Raw genomic sequence first — 22,085 nt, 5'->3', positions numbered from 1 at the left:
CATGTACACTCTCCTACACAGATATGTGTTTGTGTTTATGAAACACTACAATCTTCATATAATCAAATATATGTAAATATATAAATTTAATTCAACTTAATTTTTATTTGTAAAGTGCTTTTAACAATGGACATTTTCCCAAAACAGCTAGTCAGAGATAAATAGGTTATAAAAGATGAATTTATATGATATCATTAAATCCCTATAAGTGTATCCCCAATGAGTGAGCCAGTGGTGACAACGGCATGGAAAAACTCCCTGAGGAGATTTGAGAAAGAAAACTTGAGAGGAACCAGACACAAAAGAGAACCCATCCTCATCTGGGAGGCATCGAATGTCCATATGCCTCTGTGTGTGTGTGTGTGTGTGTGTGTGTGTGTGATGAGATTATTATCCACACAGCCCAAATAAAGACTCAACACCATGGTCATATATACAACTCTGTAATGAGTCCAGCAGACTACCAGTACATAATGTTTTAATGACACATCTCAGTTAATACACATTATCTGCATTACCCTTCCTCATCATTATCATCGTCATCATCATCATCAACATTATCATAATCAACATCAGTCCTTTTTGCTGGGGGGTTCGAACCCCATTGGATAAACATGCACAGCTGTTGCATAGGAATCTCCACTATGTTCTCATTCATGCAACGTATTAGTGGTTTTTCTTCTACGTTCCTTGTGAGAAATTGTTATTATTTCGATCTGAAAACAAAGGTGCACACACCCGCAATCTCCGCATAACGTCCATGATGTCCGGGGGCACGAGCAAATATCTCGGGCCACGTAAAAACAAAACCCTTGGTGGCCATGTCTCATTTGTACAGCAGCAAATGAAAAATACAAACTTGTGAGTGCAAGGACAAGGTCAAGCCCAGCGATGATACAAGGGGCCGAGAAAAAATTGTTGAACCAAGACCTGTCTATTGTCCATGTGTCAGAGAGAAGTTCCTGTAGAATGTTCTGGAGTTTTGAAATAGTGAGCATTGCTGCCCTCGCGTGGTGGAACTACAAATCTCTGGGTTTACTCGTGAAGAGCTGCTCCGTAGGTGGTGTTGGGGGAGAAGGTGGGGGTGCAGGTCAGAGATGCTGCAGCCACTGAAATCACCTCCAAATCATCTAGATGATGTAATATTGTGCTTTTTTAATGATGACCCCAATATCAGGCAAGAAGGGTGCAGTCTGGATTCTGTAGGAACTCTTGTGATGTAAAACGACATGGTGAATTATCTGAGAGAAAGATTCTGGGTAACTTGTATCTCTCCACAAACATCGGAATTCATGTGGTAAGAAGTGACACATTCGTTAGATTTGCACTCAGAATAGACTTAATAGGTAAAGCCTCAATCAAATCAAGGGCACTACATGGGGAACCTTGTGAATGTGCTGTGATGGAAAAAGCAGGTGGCCTACATTTCACATAGGTCTCTTTGCCAAGACTTGAGTTCTTGTTCTGTCTTTTACCACTCTCTCTCTCTCTCTCTCTCTCTCTCTCTCTCTCTCTCTCTCTCTTTCTCTCTCTCCATTTCTCACATATTCAAACTCTCTGCTGGAGAAACGAGGGCGTTCTCCAGAGTCTAGATCAGTGACATATTCATTTTGCTTGAGGTTCATGTACATTTGCTACATACACTCACACACACACACACACACACACACACACACACACACACACACATGACAGAGCTCATCTCAGAGCTAGCTCAAAGTGATGAAGGAATCAGATCTGATTAGCTCTGTATGAGAAACAGTATGCTAATCTCAATGCTCAATGCTTACTGTTTTCACTCTCAAGCGATGTCTTGAAAATTCCAACTTGAAAAATGGTAAGTGGCAAAAGATATTCGGTTTACACGTTACATCTTCTCTACTGGCTTCAATCTTAAATCGGATTAGCGAAGAAAGCTAATTTTACTTGCTTGGTACGTTCACTAGGGACACCAGTGACATTTGTTACTTCCTTCCAAGCTGTAACTTGACCCCAAAATCTCTCTATTAACATTTAATGAGGTGACGTGAAAGAAGAAGATAAAACGCAAGGTTATAGTCATTTCACCCATTTTTTTTATGGTAATCAAACAGAATAAATGGCGTTAACGAGTAAGTGAGCGGGGAACTAAAAAAACGTCGGACCACACGCTCATTCAGAATTATCCAGAACAGATCAATTGAATTTGGTGCCTTTACAGCATTTTTTCGAATTTGCATAGAGATTGAGAAAACCCTTGATTAACCCATTAGCATGAATATAGGGACCAGGAATTTTGACATTAACAATAATGTGACGAGTTCCAACGATCGATTTAACACCCAAGACGATGAAAAAAACAGCTACGAGTACTTTTGGAGTCTTTGTGCAAGTCGAGAACTAAAAACCCAGCGGATGCAATACAAACACATTGAACTTGTTGGTGACGTCATGGCGCGTTAAATATAAACCCGCTGACTTTTATGGCACATAAGTCTATGAGGCAAAAAAAAAAGTGCATAAACATGTCTATCAGGAATCAAAGGAGATGTGATCAGCATCTGGACTTTACTGTACTCACGTTTAAAAAATATAAAAAACCTTTTCCACAATGAAAAACTGGAAGACGTGGTGGTGGACGTGGTGGTTGTGTGTAAGGGGGTTGTAAAGAATGGACAGAAATGTTAGAAAAATATGGCCGAGCTTGACCTCCAAAACAAGTAAGAGAAAGAGTAAAGCGTTCTGTGATTTGACGCTTTGCAACACCACGCAAGCGTATAAAACACACTCTGTGGTGGGAGGAATATTCTGTCCGGTCTGATTCTGGCACTGAAAGGTTTGTCAGCTCTCCGCCAGGTAGAAACTTCACCTCCCTGCAATCGCTACATCATACAAATAAATAAGTCACAGACTCCAACTTCCAACACACACCCACTCTTTCCTGCTCTCACAATACCTCATAGTCATTGGGTACAGATGTTAACCTATTAGACACACACACATCATTTAAGACACTCTTATTCACACAATTAACACGAAGTCATTCGCTCGCTCGCTTTTGTGTAGCTGATGGTTTCTGAGACTTTGATCTGTTCTGATCTTTTTATTCCCCTGACCACGTTTCCGTCCCCGAGTTTTAAAATTCCTCGCTAATCGACTGACTTTTGCCTGTTTTTTTTGCTAATAATGCTTGTATGTTGAGTTATTTTTCAGAGAACAGTAAATCTGTACTGATATACAAGCTGCACATTGACTACCCCATAGTGTACTACCCCATACTGATGCCATACTGTTCTTTAAGGCTCCTGGGTAGGCTAGGTTATGCTAGTAGGTAACATTTTCACTCAATTAGGAAGAGTGAGAGAGGGAAAGTGTATTGGGAGATTGTTAACTCAGTGGTTATGTTGGACTTTTGATCAGAAGTTTGTGAGTTAAAAATCTGGCCACTGCTGGGCGCTTGAGCGAGACCCTTATCCCTGTAAGTCGCTCTGGATAAGAAAGTCTGTCAAATGCCCTAAATGTGTGTGTGTGTGTGTGTGTGTGTGTGTACGGAGTGAGTCCGTGTCCTCCATGCTGTATGCTGTAGCACCTGCAAGAGCTGGAGTGACTACATGGCTGTGAGCTGACAGTGTCCCTGCTGCATTGTCTGTGTGTTTGTGTGTGTGTGTGTCTGTGTGTGTGTGTGTGTGTGTGTGTGTGCGCATGGGGCATGTGTCTAAAAAAAACCTACGTGAATGCACTTTTCACATTTAGCCCTCCGCCATGAAGTCGGAAAACCCACTTTAATCGAGTAATACGTATTTTTGTTATTAGCTCGTTGATATTTCTGATTATTTTAAAAAGTAAATGAAAGTTTGACATAAATTCAGTGTAGCTTTGTGTAGTACAAGTTTCCTGTTGACTATCATATATATACAAATATATTTATAGATATGTATAGATATATACAAGGTCTGTAACAGCATCACAACAGCACGAACGGAACTAACCAGCCAAGGTGACCCGGAGATGACGTCGGGAGCGAAATCTCCGAGTTCCTTTGCCTTTAATTCAAATACTAACAATTCATTTTCACACAGTCGTCTAAGCAGTACAGGGAAGGTGGGCAAATTTTTCTCAGGCGCTCTCCACTATGTACCCCTGTAGTGTGAAGTTTTCAGACATACGCCAAAAATGTCTCCAAATTCATCACGAACAAGACTTGTTTAATTGTTTGTCGTTAAGTGAGGTCATGTGAGGATTAAGGCTTTTTTCTTTTTTCAAGTTAACCTTTCGACCTGCCCAATGTATGACGTTTGGTTCTTTAGATTGCACTCAAGTTTACGAGGCTAATGTAGCTAACAAATCACTTATTCACACAGGGGGGAAAGTTCCTTGTGTTCAGAGTCAGGTTATGCGCACGTACTTGTGATACAAGACGACGTAACAGAAAAAGGTAAGCGGGTTTCCTCAGCTTATAAAATAGCACTTGATCCAAGTGAATGAAGTTTATGAATGCGTTCCGTTTAACCAACAACAAATCTAAAATGTTTTACATCAGTATTGAGACTGTATTTAAACTAGCTGAACTTTCCACACAGCTTTTCATTGGAATCCTCAAAAAATGTCCATATTGTTCATGTGCTGACTTGTTTTGGAGAATTGGTAACTCTGAAAACAACAATTTTTTGTTGAAATCACTGTTGATTTACTCAAAACTAATGGGTCTAATTTTAGGTGACATTGTTAGCCTCGTAACTCTGGTACAAACCCGAACAAACAATTTTCAGACACTGAACATATCCTGGTTCGGAGTGAATGTGTACAGGAGATACAGAGGTGTATATGTCAAGGATTAAGATCTAGAAGCTCTTACTGTAGATGAATGACTGGTTTAATATGATTAGCTACTGACGCATGGTTACGATGGCGGCCTAATCGGTGGCACGTACAAAGTGTGTGTGGCTCTACGTGTGAGTGCGTCTGCATGTGGCTGATTTTCGATACCAGTCGTGAGTGTCCTTCACGTTTCACGTTTGCACACTTCTGTTTTTCCTAACGCCCACCTCTTGCATATACCCACACACACACACACACACACACACACACACACACACACACACACACACGCACAGGGGTAAATATGAATCAGATAATAAATCACCTACTGCATACATCATATTGCTTTCGTAAAGGAAAAAGGTTTGTCAGATATCTAGGGGACTTTTTTTTGTCTTCCTTTACTACTAATTATTGGACGAGATTAAATTCCTACGCTTTTTGCAGATGGTCTCTTTGGATGCTGGATTTACAAGAAAAACCTCACCAGCATGTCATCGGGGGGGAGGACGGGCAGAGAAGTTAAAGCACTCGTTCTTCTTCTCTCCTCCACTCTCGGTGGATCTGTAGAAAGATGGATGGATTGATTGGTGAGCTGAGTGTCATCATTTACTTTTCCCCGAGGTGCTCGAACCCCTGGAACTCCGATCTCCTTTCTCCCTCTCCCTCTCTCTTTCTCTTTCCTTCTCTCTGGTTCCTCTTTCTCCTCGCTCTCCTCTTTCTTCTCGCTCTCCTCTTTCTCCTCGCTCTCCTCTCTCCCTCTCTCCTCGCTCCCTCCCTCGTCGCTCCATCCTCACTCTCTCCAACGTGTCCCTCTTTTCGGAGCTTTCTGAGCTTTTCTCCCCTTCTCGCTTGTCCGATCGGTCCGAGCGTTCTGACTTCTCTGACGGCTCCGCCCCCTCGGAGCGCTCCTTGCGTTCTGATTTGTCGGGGTCGGTGGAGGAGGTGGTGGGTTTCTCCCATTTGGCGATCTCCTCGATTTCATTTAGGCTGGCATTTATGCTGTTCACCCAACGCTTCAGGTCCTCCTGAATACATCCACACATACACATGTTCAGTAATCAAGGTGAAAGGTCCCATTATGCATGGGACACAAAAAGAAAAAATGCAAGATCACCAAAATGAAGAGCTTTCATTTTCTGGATACTTTTCATAACAATTTGTATGAAATCTAGATCTTCCATCATTAGTCTTACCTCGTCTTTGGCCAGGAAGATATAGTCCCCATCGGTTTCACTCCTGCAGTGGGTCAAAACAACACATGCCTCACGTCAGGGAGTCTATCATTATTTAAAGGTGAAGTCAGCACTTTTCGCTGTAATGTTTTCCATTTTTTCCATTGGAGAACCCTGGAGAACCTTAGCACTTATAATATAGTATACTGTCTTCCTCTACACAGCATCACAGCTCCTCTTTTAACACATAATATTATTACAAGTAATGTGTAACATTAAGAAAAAACCTACATCTGAATCAAGATTTTTCATGTGTATGTATGAGCACCTTTAATGTGTTAGTAAAACCTCTCAGGAGTCTCACCTCAGAATGAAGACATTCTTCTTCTTTTTGTATCCGTTGGTGGTGTCGAAGGTACAGATGGCTAGATTGAGGAGAGGCTCATCATTGTATGGGGTTGTCGTGTTCCTGGCATCCTTGTAGAAGCCGATCTCACCTTTGTTGAGTACGCAGTACAGGTTCACCCAGGACTTGCTGCAAATGGGGAACACTATTTATTATTATGTGTCCAGAAGGAAGATGTCACAAAAGTGGTATAAATCTATGTGTTAACACAAAAACAGCACCTATTTGGGCTCTTTTCCTTGCCCTCCTCTTCGTGTTTGCGGTACAGGAAGCCCTCCTGGTGTACGGTATGGGTGGGTGGCTGTGGTGTGCTCGGCGCACTCTGAGCCGGGGCTGACCGTGACCGCCGCGTCTCCTCGGGTTCTTTAGGACGTGGTCGTCGACGTGGTTTTGGTCGGTCACGAGCTCGAGGCCGGTCAAGACGAGAGACAGGAGCGGAAAGACTGCTGCTAGGACGATACACCTCTCCCCTCGCCTTAAAGATAGAGAGATTTTAATAAATTTTTCTGTATGTATATTTCAAACTGTCCTAATCTTCCAAGTTTGTGTTTGCAGGTGGTCGTTATGAAGACACCAAGATGAGGGATAACTGAATGTTTTCACTTTGAGCAATACTGGAATAAAGCGTGATAGAGGAAAGAAATCGGTGTCTATTGGCTTTTGTTCGGTAAATGAAGTATCAATACTCACTTGGCATGCTTCTCTCTCCTGCACCTGTTCAACAATCTCAGCCATGGTGGAGCGTTTTTCCCTACACCAGCAAAAGAAAGAGGCGCGAATACATGAGTTAACATTTTACATTGTTTTAAAATGGATCAATGATATAAACAACAGATCAGGAGTTATCCCTCACGCTCTTAATACACTCCCATGTAAACCAAAATCTAGGTCTTAGAGTTTAGTTTGCAAAACACAATGAACTTGATCTCCTCCGGACTTTCTATTCTGAGATTGTGCACATTACATAGATAACATGATGGTGCTGTAGATCCTACATAGCGTCTGTACTTTTAAAAAAATTTATTCCGAAAGTTAGCAATCCACATTTAAATTCTGCTACGAAAATGCAGCTTTGGTTAAATTATAACGCTTTGAAAAACACACTCAACACTTCATCTAGTGAGTAGAACGGTGAGACCATCACTCTCTGTATTCTCTGTGTATTTACAAATGTAAATAAATATTTACTCTTTATTTTATGTGTCAAGTTCATTGACTAGCCATTTAGTCTTTATTACAAATGCATACGCACCATTTTTATTAAACAGTGATGTAATTAAAGATGTGCACAAACACACACATTCATGAATTACCCTGTCTGCTTCTTGTCTGACCCTTCTTTTCCCGACTCCTGGTCACTAGATTCATGTTTCTGAAGTCTGTGCCTGCTGCTGCCCTCTTGCTCGCTGGATGACTGGCGCTCCAGTCTGCGTCGCTGGTGCCTTTCCTGGCGCACAATCATGGGCAGCTCGTTGAGGCGCGCCTGAATCTCCTGCTCACTTGAGGTGTGCCGCCCGAGCCGGTACTCCCTCTCCCTGCGCAGGTGGTCCATCTGCGGGTCTGAGCGGCTTCCGCGGGGGTCCCTCTGCAACCGCCCATGGAGCAGCTCCAGGGATGCTTCAGTTCCCATTGGCACACCTGCTGGGACCAGGTGCCCAGCATGGGCTTCCAGCAGAGGACCTACAGCCTGGTGCATGTGGTTGATCCTGGGCTGCAAGTCAGCTTTAAACTGCTGCCAGGCATATGTGGTTTTGGGTTCAGCCACACCCAGACCACTAAGGGGGTTAAGGCCATTGGCCCCTGTGACACCCTGTTGGTTTAATCCGGTGTAGCTGGAGCTGTCTGAGCCTAACATGCCAACTTGGTTTAGGCCAGTGTAACTTGAACTGTCCACCCCCGGAACACCTTGTTGGTTTAACCCAGTTTGACTGGAGCTGTTTGTGCCCAGGTCCCCGACTTGTTGGCTGAGCCTGTGGTAGGGAGAGCCATTCATGACGGGAACATAAGGATTTAGCGCAGATCCGAGCCTCTGGGCAAAAGCGTGTGGGGTATGTGTAAGGTCTGGAACAGATTTGGGCTCAAGGAGCATGTCCTGCAAAGGGCTCCTGAAAAGAGAGGAGGAAGAGGACGACGAGGAAGAGCTGGGCACGAGGCAAGACAGAGGAAACATCTGTCTGTTGAGAAGAGATGATGTGGTGGACTGCTTGCTTTGCTCTTCTTTTAATTTTTCTGCCTAGAAGAGGAGGAGATTACAAAAAAATTCTAAATAAATGATTGAAATGATAAATAGATCTAGGGTTATGGATGGATAGATAAATGGATGGATGGATGGATGGATGGATGGATGGATGGATGGATGGATGGATGGATGGACAGATGACAAACTGGAGATACACAGGATGGGTGAACAGATTAGACAATTAGACTGATGTATAGTTTGACACAGTTGTAGTAAACAATTTTATTGTTAATTGGCATGCCAACCTGTCGTAAAGAGCTGAAGTGCTCCTTCCACGAAGACGCTGCCATGCGGAACGCTTCATGTCGGCGAATGAGCTGCTCCACCTCGTCAGCTCCGCCCTCTGCCTCGCCACCGCTGCTCAGCGACTCCTTCGTCGCGTGCCACGTCCCTTCAGCCTTGCTTTTCTGTGCGGATTGTATCCGCTGCTGCACTGTAAATGCGAACAATAATGTTAGAATGATACGGTTTCAGGCTCTCGTGCTTCTTCAGATCAGATCAACCAATTTCAGTCAGCTCAATGTTTTTAGGCTTCATTTTGATTGTGGTGTAAAATATGTCTGTAAAAAGTGAACTGTTAGGGGCTTTGTGTTGCATTTACACATGGCAGGCTGCAGTAATAAAATTAGCAGCATGAGGATTTGCTTACTGCGCTGGAGTTTCTCCCAGTGCTGCTCCCACTTATCATTCAGATCTTTCTGCTTCGCCATCACATACTCCAACTTCTCCTTCACCTATGTGCATCAGAGAAAGACAAACACAGGGTGGAATGAGGGAGAGAAACATAGAGCCTGAATTTTGTGTGTGTGTGTGTGTGTGTGTGTGCATTCTGTACCTCCTCAGCTGCAGGATTATGTGCCGCGAGAAGCATCTTGCCCATCTCCACACAGTGCATGAAACTCTTGCTTTTGCTCTCCATTTTACTCTTCAGGCTTTGGTGCTGGGAGATCATACACTCCAGAGAGGACACGTCCCTGAGACACATACACACCTAATCAGCACATAATCAATCCAGAAGAGGATAAATAAGATGATATTTCCTACTTATTCTCTCTTTCTCTTCATATACAATCAGTAGAGCTTGAAAGACCAATAAAAGTCAAGGCTTCATCTGTCATGTCAAATGTTCATAAGATCTCCATGTTGTGTGTTTGTATACATCACGATTCGTACCGTGCGTCCTCGACCGGGCCAATTTGTCCAATGATGCCATCAGTCCACATGCTGAGCTCACGCACCATGGCGAAGAACTGGATTTTGTCCGTCACCGTGGTAACCTGCACGCGGCTACCCTCACACGCCAGAAGGAGCTCCTTCCATGCATGCATCACTTCCTGCTCACGGACCAAGATGGTGTCGGCTTTCTCGCCGGCGTAGATCGCACGCAGCTGAGATGCGTTCTCTTGCAGCTGCCGCACCTGATCGTGTCAAAAATGCCAAATTGTCAGAATAAATACGCTGAATAATTGAGCCTAATTGAGGTTTTGTGGACCTCAAAAGTCGAAGAAATGGCGATACAAGTCATTGATGAGCTTTGTAAGGAATAAAACTGTCTGCCGTAGAAGTGAAGCCCATTTGAATGAGCTGTTACTGTGGAAGCAATCGCACATTAAAATCAGTGCATTAATTTAAACCTGTGCATTTGCACTACAGTCAGAGCTGCTGTTAGCGAGAAATGAACGCCGGAGGTGTCAGAATTGACAAATCAGAATTGAGAATTTATCAAAGTCGTGCTATAAATTAAGCTGGATGTTAATTAGAAGGTACAGTAAGTTATTGAAGGGGTAAAAAATAATTAAAATAATAAAGATATACATGCCAAATTGAAGTACAACCAGCAGAATTCAAGTGTGTGCAAGTGTATGAATGTAAAAGAGTATAGCAAAGTGTATGAGTGTATAAGACAGTAGTAAAGTAAATAAGAGTGTTTGAGAGTAAAACAGGGGATATGAGTGTAGCAGAATGTTTTTCAGTGTGTGTGTGTGTGTGTGTGTGTGTGTATGTGTGTAGGTGTGTGTGTGTGTGTGTGTGTGTGTGTGTGTGTGTTCCTCACCTGTGAAACAAGCAGCTGCAGAGAGTGTTCAAAGGAGTGCAGCAGTCTCTGTAGGGTGCCAGGTTTGGCGGTGCTCACCTGACACGAACGCACCTCTGGTAACTGCCTCATCTTCCCCTCAATTTGCAACAGCACCTAAACACACACACACACACACACACACACACAATGCAAGACTGTAATGCGATTTTAATTAAACTAAACTACGAGTGTTTTTGCTGCGTGTGAGTGTGTGTGTGTGTGTGTGTGTGTGTGTGTGTGTGTGTGTGGTTTGAGTATTAGAGGATGATGTTTTAACCTCCTGGCAGTTGGTGAAGAACTTGTGGAGCTGATGTGATGCAGCGAGCATTTGTGCTCTGGTCTCCATCAGCTCCTGCAGGTCGGCCCACGACTCGTTCAGGCCGTCCTTCCACTCAGCGATGGTGGCGGCGTCGGCGTGGCCGCAGTCGATCATCTCGTTCACCATCTTGTTCACCGAGTCCATCTGCCTCTGACCTACAGCGCTTGTTTCAGCCCGGAACTCTGTGAACTTCTCCTGCAGCACCTGCACACGACCAGATCATAACACAGTCACTATGAAGATCATAAGGATGATCTCATTAATTGTGTGAGAGTGTGTGTGTGTGTGTGTGTGTGTGTGTGTGTGTGTGTGTGTGTGTGTGTGTGTGAGGGATAGAAACTGACTGTGACATGCTCCAGGTCCTGGCCGAGTTCAGTAGAGCTGGCTACAGCTTCTCTCTCAGAGATCCACTTCTCCAGAGCCTCCACCTCCTTCTTTAGCTGGTAGAGCCAGTACTGCTGCTCCAGCTTGGTTTTCTTCTGCTCCACCAGGTCCTTTAGGGAGACGTAGAGCCGATCGATGTGCGCCTGCTGCTTGGTGATCTGCTCACTGACAAGGGGAACCAACATATAACTAACATATAAGTTTACTTGTACAGGTGTTTATCTAGGTGTTTATCTGTTGAGATGTTTGGGTAGCTGTTTACCTGTCAGGGTGTCCCAGCTCCAACATGCGCCGGCACTGCTGAGACAGGAATCCCACAGTCTCTGCGTAAGTCTCCACCTTCTGCTCTAGAGCCAACTGTTCCTTCAGCAGCCGTAATGTGCTGGCTTCATCCTGCAGAAACACACACACACACACACACACACACACACACACACACACACAGAGCACACCATAAGGAAATAATGGAAAAAGGTGATTAATAATCAGAAAATGTGAAGATTTGTAGTTCGTAAATGTCCATGTGTACCACGTATATGATCTACATGGCCTTACACTGCCGTTCTCCTTATTGAGAACATGAAGCTTTTGCCCGCTGAGCCACGACTCTGCTTTGGCTGCCTCCGTGTAGTACTGCTGGGCGTGGCTTACTGCATCCAGCATGACCGTACGGCGCTCCGCCTCCACCTGTAGCACCTCCCACAGCTGCCTCACGTGCATTGCTCCCTCTCGGACGATCTCCACCTCCGGAGTGCGAAGGGCGGCGACTGCCTCGGCTCTCTCCAGCACCTCTTCGACGCGCCCCTTTCTGGCCTGCATCTCCATCTGCAAAGCCTGTGAAGCAAACGAGCAAACTGGTATGCAGTGAAAACTCTGTTTTTCTATGTAAAATGTAATGGTGTGACAGAGAAACATCGCAGGAGAGAGCTGCAACAGAAATCGCATGTGACTAACTGATATTAAAAAACTAAAGTTTGTTTGGCGCTTATTCTTCAGAGTCTCACCTCATGGTTTTTAACAAGCTGCTGAACGCTCTGCATGTTGGTGCCATATTCCGTAGAGGATGCCAGTGGTAAACGCTCTTGAATCCACAGCTGTCATGAGAAGCAGAGCAAAACATCACAGAGAAAAAGAGAGAAATGATAAAAAACAATATAATTTCATCAAAGTGCAAATACATGCTGTTCGATCCAGCCAGTCAGAAAAGCAGTAGTGGGATCAGGGAAGAACAGAGGCTTACAATCTCATCTTCTAGGTCCTGCGTGACTTGGTGCATTTCTTTGGAGGCCAGAAGAATCCGCCTCCTTTCTTTCAGTGGCTCAATCAGGCGCACGATCCGTGTCTCAGCCACACCCCCTGAGCCCTGGACCTCAAGACCCACTGGCCCACGTTGCAGCAGATTGGTTTCATCTCCATCACTCTGTAAGCTAATGTCGGACTTTGGCTGAATCAAACCAGGGTAGAGCTGCATCTGAGCCTCCATTAACTGAGAGACAGGCAGAGAGAACATTTACTCTAACAGATGTTTGTGATTCTAAAACCCATAAGACTCCATTCATTGTTAGCTACAAGCATGATTTGGTATGCCATAGTACAGTACAGTACAATATACTATAGTGTACATAGCATACATGGTATTCTATAATATAGTGTGGTATACTTAGGGTACATGGTACAGTAAGATGCAATGCAGTATAGTATAGTATAGTATAGTATATGGTATGGTATGGTATGGTATGGTATGGTATGGTATAGTAGAGACTGGTATAGTATAGTATGGTATAGTATGGTATAGACTGGTATAGTATAGTATAATATAGCATAGTATAGTATAGTATGGTATAGTATGGTATAGTATAGACTGGTATAGTATAGTATAGTATAGTATAGTATAGTATAGGTATAGTATAGTATAGTATAGTATAGTATAGACTGGTATAGTATAGTATAGTATGGTATAGTATAGTATAGTAATAGTATAGTATAGTATAGTATAGTATAGTATAGGTATAGTATAGTATAGTATAGACTGGTATAGTATAGTATGGTATAGTATTGTATAGTATAGACTAGTATATTATAGTATAGTATAGTATAGTATAGTATAGCATAGCATAGTATAGTATAGTATAGACTGGTATAGTATAGTATGGTATAGTATAGTATAGTATAGTATAGTATAGTATAGTATAGTATAGACTGGTATAGTATGGTATGGTATGGTATGGTATAGTATAGTTTAGTATAGTATAGTATAGTATAGACTAGTATATTATAGTATAGTATAGTATAGTACAGTATAGACTGGTATAGTATAGTATAGTATAGTATAGTATAGTATAGTATAGTATAGTATAGACTGGTATAGTATAGACTGGTCTGGTATAGTATAGTATAGACTGGTATAGTATGGTATAGTATAGTATAGTATAGTATAGTATAGTATAGTATAGTATAGTATAGACTGGTATAGTATAGTATAGTATAGTATAGTATAGTATGGTATAGTATAGTATAGTATAGTATAGTATAGTATAGTATAGTATAGTATAGTATAGTGTACATACGGAGCTTCAAATCATTTATCTTTGCTAACCAGGAAGCTTTAGTAGCCAGAGAGAGTAAAAACACACTGAGAGTGAGTGTGTGTGTGTGTGTGTGTGTGTGTGTGTGTGTGTGTGTGTGCGTGTATGCGTGTGCGTGTGCGTGTGCATGTGCGTGTGTGCTTAACACCTGTATCCTTTGCAGCTGCTGGCTGAGCATGGTTCGAGGGCTCAGGATGGCGGCGCTGGCCGAGGGGCTGGTGTGTGCCGAGTATGTTGCTTGCGAGGAGTGTGAGGAGTGTGAGGAGTGTTGTGACGAGTGCGACGAATGTGGTGGTTCATCCTGGAGCAGGCTGAGGTGCTGGTCCAGATCTGAGAGGCTGTGCGTTGGAACATCTGTGGTTCGGTGGTTTTGTGTCTCAAACAACTGGCGAGCTTTGGCCTTGGTGGTGCTCTCCAGATGTGTCCAGCATTCCCTCATCTCCTTCAGCTTCTGCTGCACCACAGGCCCAAGCTCTGGCTGCTCCTCAATCAGCTCCTTGCCCTCCTACACACACACACACATACACACAGTTAAAGGTCTACTGAGAAAATAATAAAATACACACACACACACATACACACAGTTAAAGGTCTACTGAGAAAATAATAAAATACACACACACACACATACACACAGTTAAAGGTCTACTGAGAAAATAATAAAATAACAAAATAATTTAAAAAAATAATAATTTTCCACCACCAGACGATACAGATTGATGCCAATTTTTATTTTGCAGAGCAGCTACTGAGGAATAAAATGTGGTATAAACAGTATATAGAGTATATAGCTAGTAATTAAGGTAAAACTTCTGACTGTGATCACCATCGTACTTAAGGAGTGTGTGTGTGTGTGTGTGTGTGTGTGTGTGTGTGTGTGTGTGTGTGTGTGTGTGTGTGTGTAAAAATGATCAAAATGGAACGAGATCAAAGCAGAATGTCCGTCTCTACAGAGCCATGGCTCATTTCCAGATACCTAAAATAGGACACACACACACACACACACACACACACACACACGCACACGCACAACGCACACACACACACTTAGCTGATTAACACAGAATCCTCCTCATTGTGCTCCAAAACATTGAGAAACATTGTACACATAAATAAAGCCCAACTCCATCTCTCTCTTACTGTCTATAGATTTCTTTCACTGTCTCTCCATCTTTCTCTGTCTCTACACCTCTCTCATCATCATCTCTCCATCTCACTCCAACTGTCTCTCCATCTCTCTCTTACTGTCCCTTCATCTTTCTGTATTTCTCTCCATTTCTTTCTTACCCTCTCTACTTTTTTCTCTATCAGTCTCTTCAACTCTTTCACTGTCTTTCAATTTCTCTTTTACTGTCTCTCCATCTTTCTCAATATCTCTTTATCTTTCTTTCAGTCTCTCTTTGTCACTCCATCTCTGTCTCTTCATCTTTCTCTACCACTGTTTCCCCATCCCTCTTTCACTGTCACTCTCTCCCTGACTATTCATCTCCCCCCTCTCTCCATCGCTCTCATTGTCTGCCCTTTTCCGTCTCTTTTTCTACATCTACATCTCTCTCTCTCTCTCTTTCTCCGTCTATAATGAGTTTATCGCTCACCTTATTGGAGGAGCATTTCGGCCAAAAATTTGCATGAGACAGAGAGAGACAGAGGAACAAGAGATGTGAGAGAATGTGTGTGTGTATGTGAATAAAGAGAATTAAATATAAAAGGTGTGTGTGTGTGTGTGTGTGTGTGTGTGTGTGTGTGTGTGTGTGTGTGTGTGTGTGTGTGTGTGTGTGAACATGTGTGTCTGTGTGTGTTTTTCATAACGCAGTGCTGCATTTCTCCCTTTGGCACGAGCTTACTGCCTTCTAACTGCCGCCTGCTCCCCACATACTGCAGAGACTGCAAACATACACACACACACACACACACACACACACACACACACACACACACACACACACACACACAGACACAGAGTAGGGGGGGTTGAGAGAGAAACAGAATAGAGGCAAAAAGAGAGGAGAGAAGACTGATGAATGGGAGAAAAGATGGAGGATTGAAATGAGACAAAATGAAAAATAAAAAGATATGGCCAGTAGCTTCAAGGCCCCACACACACACACACACACACACACACACACACACACACACACACACACACGTGACAAGTGATCTAGATTCTGTATTGTAATCCAATCATGTGATCATGTATGTTAAGGGATGCTCATGCGTCTTTAAGTCTATGTGGATATATATATATATATATATATATATATATATATATATATATATATATATATATATATATATATATGTGTGTGTGTGTGTGTGTGTGTGTGTGTGAACACATCTGTCTAATTTTGTGTCCCATACCGCTGAACCCATAAGGCAAGGTCAGGTGTGAGGACAGCCACATTGCGGCCTGTGATTGGTAACTGGTTGTTCTGTCACTGAGGAGGCGGGGCTTAGGACAGCTCCTAGTTGGGGGAAGGGGCGGGAATGGTTCCAAAAGGACACTGAGTTCTCCAATGGCCACGGGATGCCGAATCATCGCTTCTGCTGTTTCTCAGGTAACGGCCTCATTAACCCACCTTTCTCGCTGCAAATGTGTGTGTGTGTGTGTGTGTGTGTGTGTGTGTGTGACAGAGAGAGTAAGATAAACTGGAAAGTGATGACAGTCTGCCATCTTAAATCAGCTGATTACCACATGTGAGTTCCAAACCCACACCTCAAATCAATGTCATACACAACTACTAACAATTCACACTACGGTTCTAGAATGTAATACATAACAATACGTTCCAGAATGAAATAAACAACTACTATTGAAATACACATTGTGGTTCTAGAGTGTAACCGACACCGATTCTTTTCTAGAATGGAACACAAACCTGCTGTTTGAATGCACGCTGCAGTTCCAGAATGCAATAAACAAATGCACGAACTGATTCTAGAATGTAATAAACAACCACTGAATATCTAATTTACATTTACTGCCTCAATGCTTTTCTAGACTGGAACACACAACTGCTGCTAGAAAGCACACTGCAGATCCAGAATAAAATACAAAACTGCTGTTAGAATGCCCAAACTGTTTCAAGAATTTAACAAAACAACCACAGAGCAAACTTCGATCTGATATACATTTATTGATAGACTGTTCTCTGTGGTTCTAGAAAGTGATACTTTCATACATTTATAGCAATGTTTTTAGATTCTAATGGATAAACATTTTAGTTCTAGAACGTAATAGAGAACTATTATTAATACACACACTGTGGTTCTAAAATGTAATAGACAGATATTATTCAAATACATACTCTGGATCTAAAATCTAATAGATAATAACTATTGCTAGAATGCACACGGTGGCTCTAGAATGTGAAACTGACTACAACTAATATTTTATAGTGCATTTCAGCATTTCAGTAATGCAACAAATACTGTTAGAATTCTGAGTGTGGTTCTAGAATGTAATATACCACTATTAATATATTACATAGACAAATGCTGATAAAAGGTTAGAATGCTCAGTAATGTAGTAGGCATAGAATGTACTAACATTTAGAATGTACTGTGTGGTTTTAGAAAGTAATAGAAACATTACTAGAATGTGTACTGTCTTTCTAGAATGTAACAGACAACTATAATTACAATACACCGCGGTTCTAGAATGTAATAGACAACTATCATTAAAGTGTACACTGTGGTTCTAGATCATTACAGACAACTATTATTAAAATAACCCTGTGGTTCTAGAATGTGAAAATTGAAGCTGTTACTGGTCTTAACAACAAACCATTGGTGAAGAAATGAGCATGAATGAAACACATCCTGCTGATCTCTTCCTGCTCTATTAATCCTGCTTCTGTTCGTGAGTTTGTTAGCAGGCCCTTGATGAGCTGCAGGTGTGGCACAGATCCTCACAATGACTCACGAGAAAATACATCCCAATACATTTATTTTTTTTATTTTTTTTATTTTGTACACTCAGACATGTGTGAGTTTTATCATAAAACTATAATCAATCATTCTTATGATCTCTTCTTTGAGGTTTTCCTTGTTTCTGGGACTTACCTGTCTCACCTACATGACGGTCTCCAGGAAACTCTTGTCTCACCTACATGGCAGTCTACCAGACTCACCTGCATTACTTAAATGACACCTGACAGTCACAAGGCTTCACCTGTCTCACCTACCTGACAGTCACAACGCTTCACCTGTCTCACCTACCTGACAGTCACAACGCTTTACCTGTCTCACCTACCTGACAGTCACAACGCTTCACCTGTCTCACCTACCTGACAGTCACAACGCTTCACCTGTCTCACCTACCTGACAGTCATAACGCTTCAACTGTCTCACCTACCTGACAGTCACAACGCTTCACCTGTCTCACCTACCTGACAGTCATAACGCTTCACCTGTCTCACCTACCTGACAGTCCTGGCGCTTCACCTGTCTCACCAACCTGACAGTCATAACGCTTCACCTGTCTCACCTACCTGAAAGTCATAACGTTTCACCTGTCTCACCTACCTGACAGTCACAACGCTTCACCTGTCTCACCTACCCGACAGTCACAAGGCTTCACCTCTCACCTACCTGACAGTCACAAGGCTTCACCTGTCTCACCTACCTGACAGTCACAAGGCTTCACCTGTCTCACCTACCTCACAGTCACAACGCTTCACCTGTCTCACCTACCTGACAGTCATAACGCTTCACCTGTCTCACCTACCTGGCAGTCACAACGCTTCACCTGTCTCACCTACCTGACAGTCACAAGGCTTCACCTCTCACCTACCTGACAGTCACAAGGCTTCACCTGTCTCACCCACCTGACAGTCACAACGCTTCATCTCTCACCTACCTGACAGTCGCAAGGCTTCACCTGTCTCACCTACCTGACAGTCACAACGCTTCACCTGTCTCCCCATTTGACAGACAGAAGGACTTTCCTGTCTCACCTACTTGACAAATTCTCAAGAACTCACCTTAATGAGTCTCCAAGACTCACCTGTCTTACCTACATGACAGTCTCCAGAAATTACTGTTATTAATTGCCCATTGATATTAATTGACCCTTGACAGACACTGAAGGTGAAACACTGAAGCTGCCCAGGAGAACACAGACTGAGATTCATGACCAGCTCCTGGCATGTCACTGTGATGGAACTCTGCAAAACCTGAAGGCTCTAAAGCTGTAGTCTTTTGAAATATTTCTTCTGTAAGCTCTGAGCTCAGGCAGGAGAAATCACAGCGCAGAAGCACAGAGATTCGGCTGGCTAAAATCGCGTTACACTTCGGTGCACACCGTAATTGCAGAAATGTTCAGTGTTAAAGGAAGCAGTGGAACAAAGAAGGTGGACACACAATATTAACCTGCACCACACACAACATGTATCTGTCTCAACTACATCACTGTCTCCAGGGCTCACCTGTCTTATCTACATCACTGTTTCCAGGACTTATGTGTTTTACCTACATACCATAGCTGATGGAAACAGCTGTATTTAAAATCTTAAAACCCAACCTGCACAAACATATAGCGGTCAGCTATTAGCTAGCTGAGTGAGTTCGAGAGCCAGCGATCCAGATCTTCTGTAGCTGTTTTGCAGTATAAAAGCTCAGAATCACTCAATTGTTCCATATACGGTATAACATACTGCTCCTACAGACTACTTATCTGCAGCTAGTTAGCCACGTTAGGTAAATAACGTGTACTAGCAATTAATTTTTTAAACCTAAAGCTTTGAAACCCCAGCAGCATGTGGAGAAGGTAGCTAGCTGGTGTCAGCATATTTAGTGACTAAAAACACCTGAGGACTTCTGTTCTTCTAATTAGATCTTTCTAAAAAGGAAGCAGCAGGTAATTGCTGGATGGGTGCTTTTACTTTCAGTCAAGCGAATTATTACTAAAGCAGCAGAATTTGTACTCCTCTAGTTAATACTAGTTAGCATTTAGCCTCATAGGTTTCCAAGCAAACAAAAACCAAGGACTGGGCAATATTAGCAAAGCTTTCACTGTCCCACTCATTATGCTAGTGATTTCCTTCTGTATTTTCTCACACCTTTTGGTTTTGCTTAGAAACCGATCAACATTCAATACACAAAATATCATTTCCTCATCATTGCCTCATCATTCACATCCACTGTATAGTATAGGAGGGGTTCAATCAGCGTCGGAGTCACAAAGGTGTTTTTTGACATCTTTATACACCGTATACTTTGTAAAACTACAACGTCATAAATGAAGAATAGAAGGTGAGTTGGATCGGTGCTGAGGGGGAACTCGGCTAATCGGTCTGTCTGTAAACTGAGCGCTAACACTGAGAGGGCCTTGAAGCTAAATGAGCAAATCCTGATCGAGCTTCAAACCTTACATACATGCTAACGTCCCCCACACATACACACACATACAAACACACAAACCAACATCACACTACTACACACAATTACTGTAACATGTACTAGCATGCTAACATAACACACTCTACAGCAGGTTTCCTTGAACATATCTCACAATCTTACCCATCACCTGTCTCACTGCTCTGCCTCTCCCACAACCCATCACCTGTCTCACTGCTCTGCCTCTCCCACAACCCATCACCTGTCTCACTGCTCTGCCTCTCCCATAACCCATCACCTGTCTCACTGCTCTGCCTCCCACAACCCATCACCTGCCTTATTGCTCTGCCTCTCCCACAACCCATCAGCTGTCTCACTGCTCTGCCTCTCCCACAGCCCATCACCTGTCTTACTGCTCTGTCTCTTCCACAACCCACCCACCTGTCTCACTGCTCTGTCTCTCCCACAACCCATCACATGCCTTATTGCTCTGTCTCTCCACAACCCACCCACCTGTCTCACTGCTCTGTCTCTCCCACAACCCATCACATGCCTTATTGCTCTGTCTCTCCCACAACCCATCACCTGTCTCACTGCTCTGTCTCTCCCACAACCCATCACATCCCTTATTGCTCTGTCTCTCCCACAACCCATCACCTGTCTCACTGCTCTGCCTCTCCCACAACCCATCACCTGTCTCACTGCTCTGCCTCTCCCATAACCCATCACCTGTCTCACTGCTCTGCCTCTCCACAACCCATCACCTGTCTCACTGCTCTGCCTCTCCCACAACCCATCAGCTGTCTCACTGCTCTGCCTCTCCCACAGCCCATCACCTGTCTTACTGCTCTGTCTCTTCCACAACCCACCCACCTGTCTCACTGCTCTGTCTCTCCCACAACCCATCACATGCCTTATTGCTCTGTCTCCCACAACCCATCACCTGTCTCACTGCTCTGTCTCTCCCACAACCCATCACATGCCTTATTGCTCTGTCTCCCACAACCCATCACCTGTCTCACTGCTCTGTCTCTCCCACAACCCATCACATCCCTTATTGCTCTGTCTCCCACAACCCATCACCTGTCTTACTGCTCTGTCTCCCACAACCCATCACCTGTCTTACTGCTCTGTCTCCCACAACCCATCACCTGTCTCACTGCTCTGCCTCTCCCACAACCCATCACCTGTCTCACTGCTCTGCCTCTCCCACAACCCATCACCTGTCTCACTGCTCTGCCTCTCCCACAACCCATCACCTGTCTCACTGCTCTGTCTCTCCCACAACCCATCACATGCCTTATTGCTCTGTCTCTCCCACAACCCATCACCTGTCTCACTGCTCTGTCTCTCCCACAACCCATCACATGCCTTATTGCTCTGCCTCTCCCACAACCTATCACCTGTCTCACTGATCTGCCTCTCCCACAGCCCATCACCTGTCTTACTGCTCTGTCTCTATCACAACCCACCCACCTGTCTCACTGCTCTGTCTCTCCCACAACCCATCACCTGTCTCACTGCTCTGTCTCTCCCACAACCCACCCACCTGTCTGACTGCTCTGTCTCTCCACAACCCATCAACCAACCTCACTGCTCTGCTTCTCCCACAACCCATCACCTGTCTCACTGCTCTCTCTCCCACAACCCATCACCTGTCTCACTGCTCTGCTTCTCCCACAACCCATCACCTGTCTCACTGCTCTGCTTCTCCCACAACCCATCACCTGTCTCACTATTCTCTCTCCCACAACCCATCACCTGTCTCAC

The 22,085-nt window shown here is 43.6% G+C and overlaps 1 protein-coding gene across 1 annotated transcript in view; it reads right to left on the bottom strand.

Annotated features, from left to right (window-relative positions):
• Positions 1-427: 427 nt before the first annotated feature.
• The window catches only part of sptbn4a (spectrin, beta, non-erythrocytic 4a), a 22,916-nt gene continuing 1,258 nt past the window's right edge, over positions 428-22,085 (bottom strand). The window contains exons 3-20 of the mRNA XM_046839401.1: positions 14,128-14,484; positions 12,635-12,880; positions 12,399-12,488; positions 11,950-12,228; positions 11,657-11,787; positions 11,355-11,559; positions 10,969-11,214; positions 10,671-10,805; positions 9,791-10,035; positions 9,453-9,591; positions 9,267-9,351; positions 8,863-9,050; positions 7,692-8,611; positions 7,069-7,129; positions 6,600-6,853; positions 6,337-6,507; positions 5,994-6,036; positions 428-5,825 (exon numbers count right to left, since the gene is read on the bottom strand). Of these exons, the coding sequence (XP_046695357.1) occupies positions 5,403-5,825; positions 5,994-6,036; positions 6,337-6,507; positions 6,600-6,853; positions 7,069-7,129; positions 7,692-8,611; positions 8,863-9,050; positions 9,267-9,351; positions 9,453-9,591; positions 9,791-10,035; positions 10,671-10,805; positions 10,969-11,214; positions 11,355-11,559; positions 11,657-11,787; positions 11,950-12,228; positions 12,399-12,488; positions 12,635-12,880; positions 14,128-14,484 (4,218 nt within the window). The 3' untranslated portion in view covers positions 428-5,402. The remainder of the gene's footprint in view (positions 5,826-5,993; positions 6,037-6,336; positions 6,508-6,599; positions 6,854-7,068; positions 7,130-7,691; positions 8,612-8,862; positions 9,051-9,266; positions 9,352-9,452; positions 9,592-9,790; positions 10,036-10,670; positions 10,806-10,968; positions 11,215-11,354; positions 11,560-11,656; positions 11,788-11,949; positions 12,229-12,398; positions 12,489-12,634; positions 12,881-14,127; positions 14,485-22,085) is intronic.

The sequence above is a fragment of the Silurus meridionalis genome, chromosome 25 (assembly GCF_014805685.1).
Source record: "Silurus meridionalis isolate SWU-2019-XX chromosome 25, ASM1480568v1, whole genome shotgun sequence".
Lineage (NCBI taxonomy): Eukaryota > Metazoa > Chordata > Actinopteri > Siluriformes > Siluridae > Silurus > Silurus meridionalis.
Note: the sequence above shows the minus strand (reverse complement) of the source record. Positions and strands in the feature narration are given on the sequence as shown.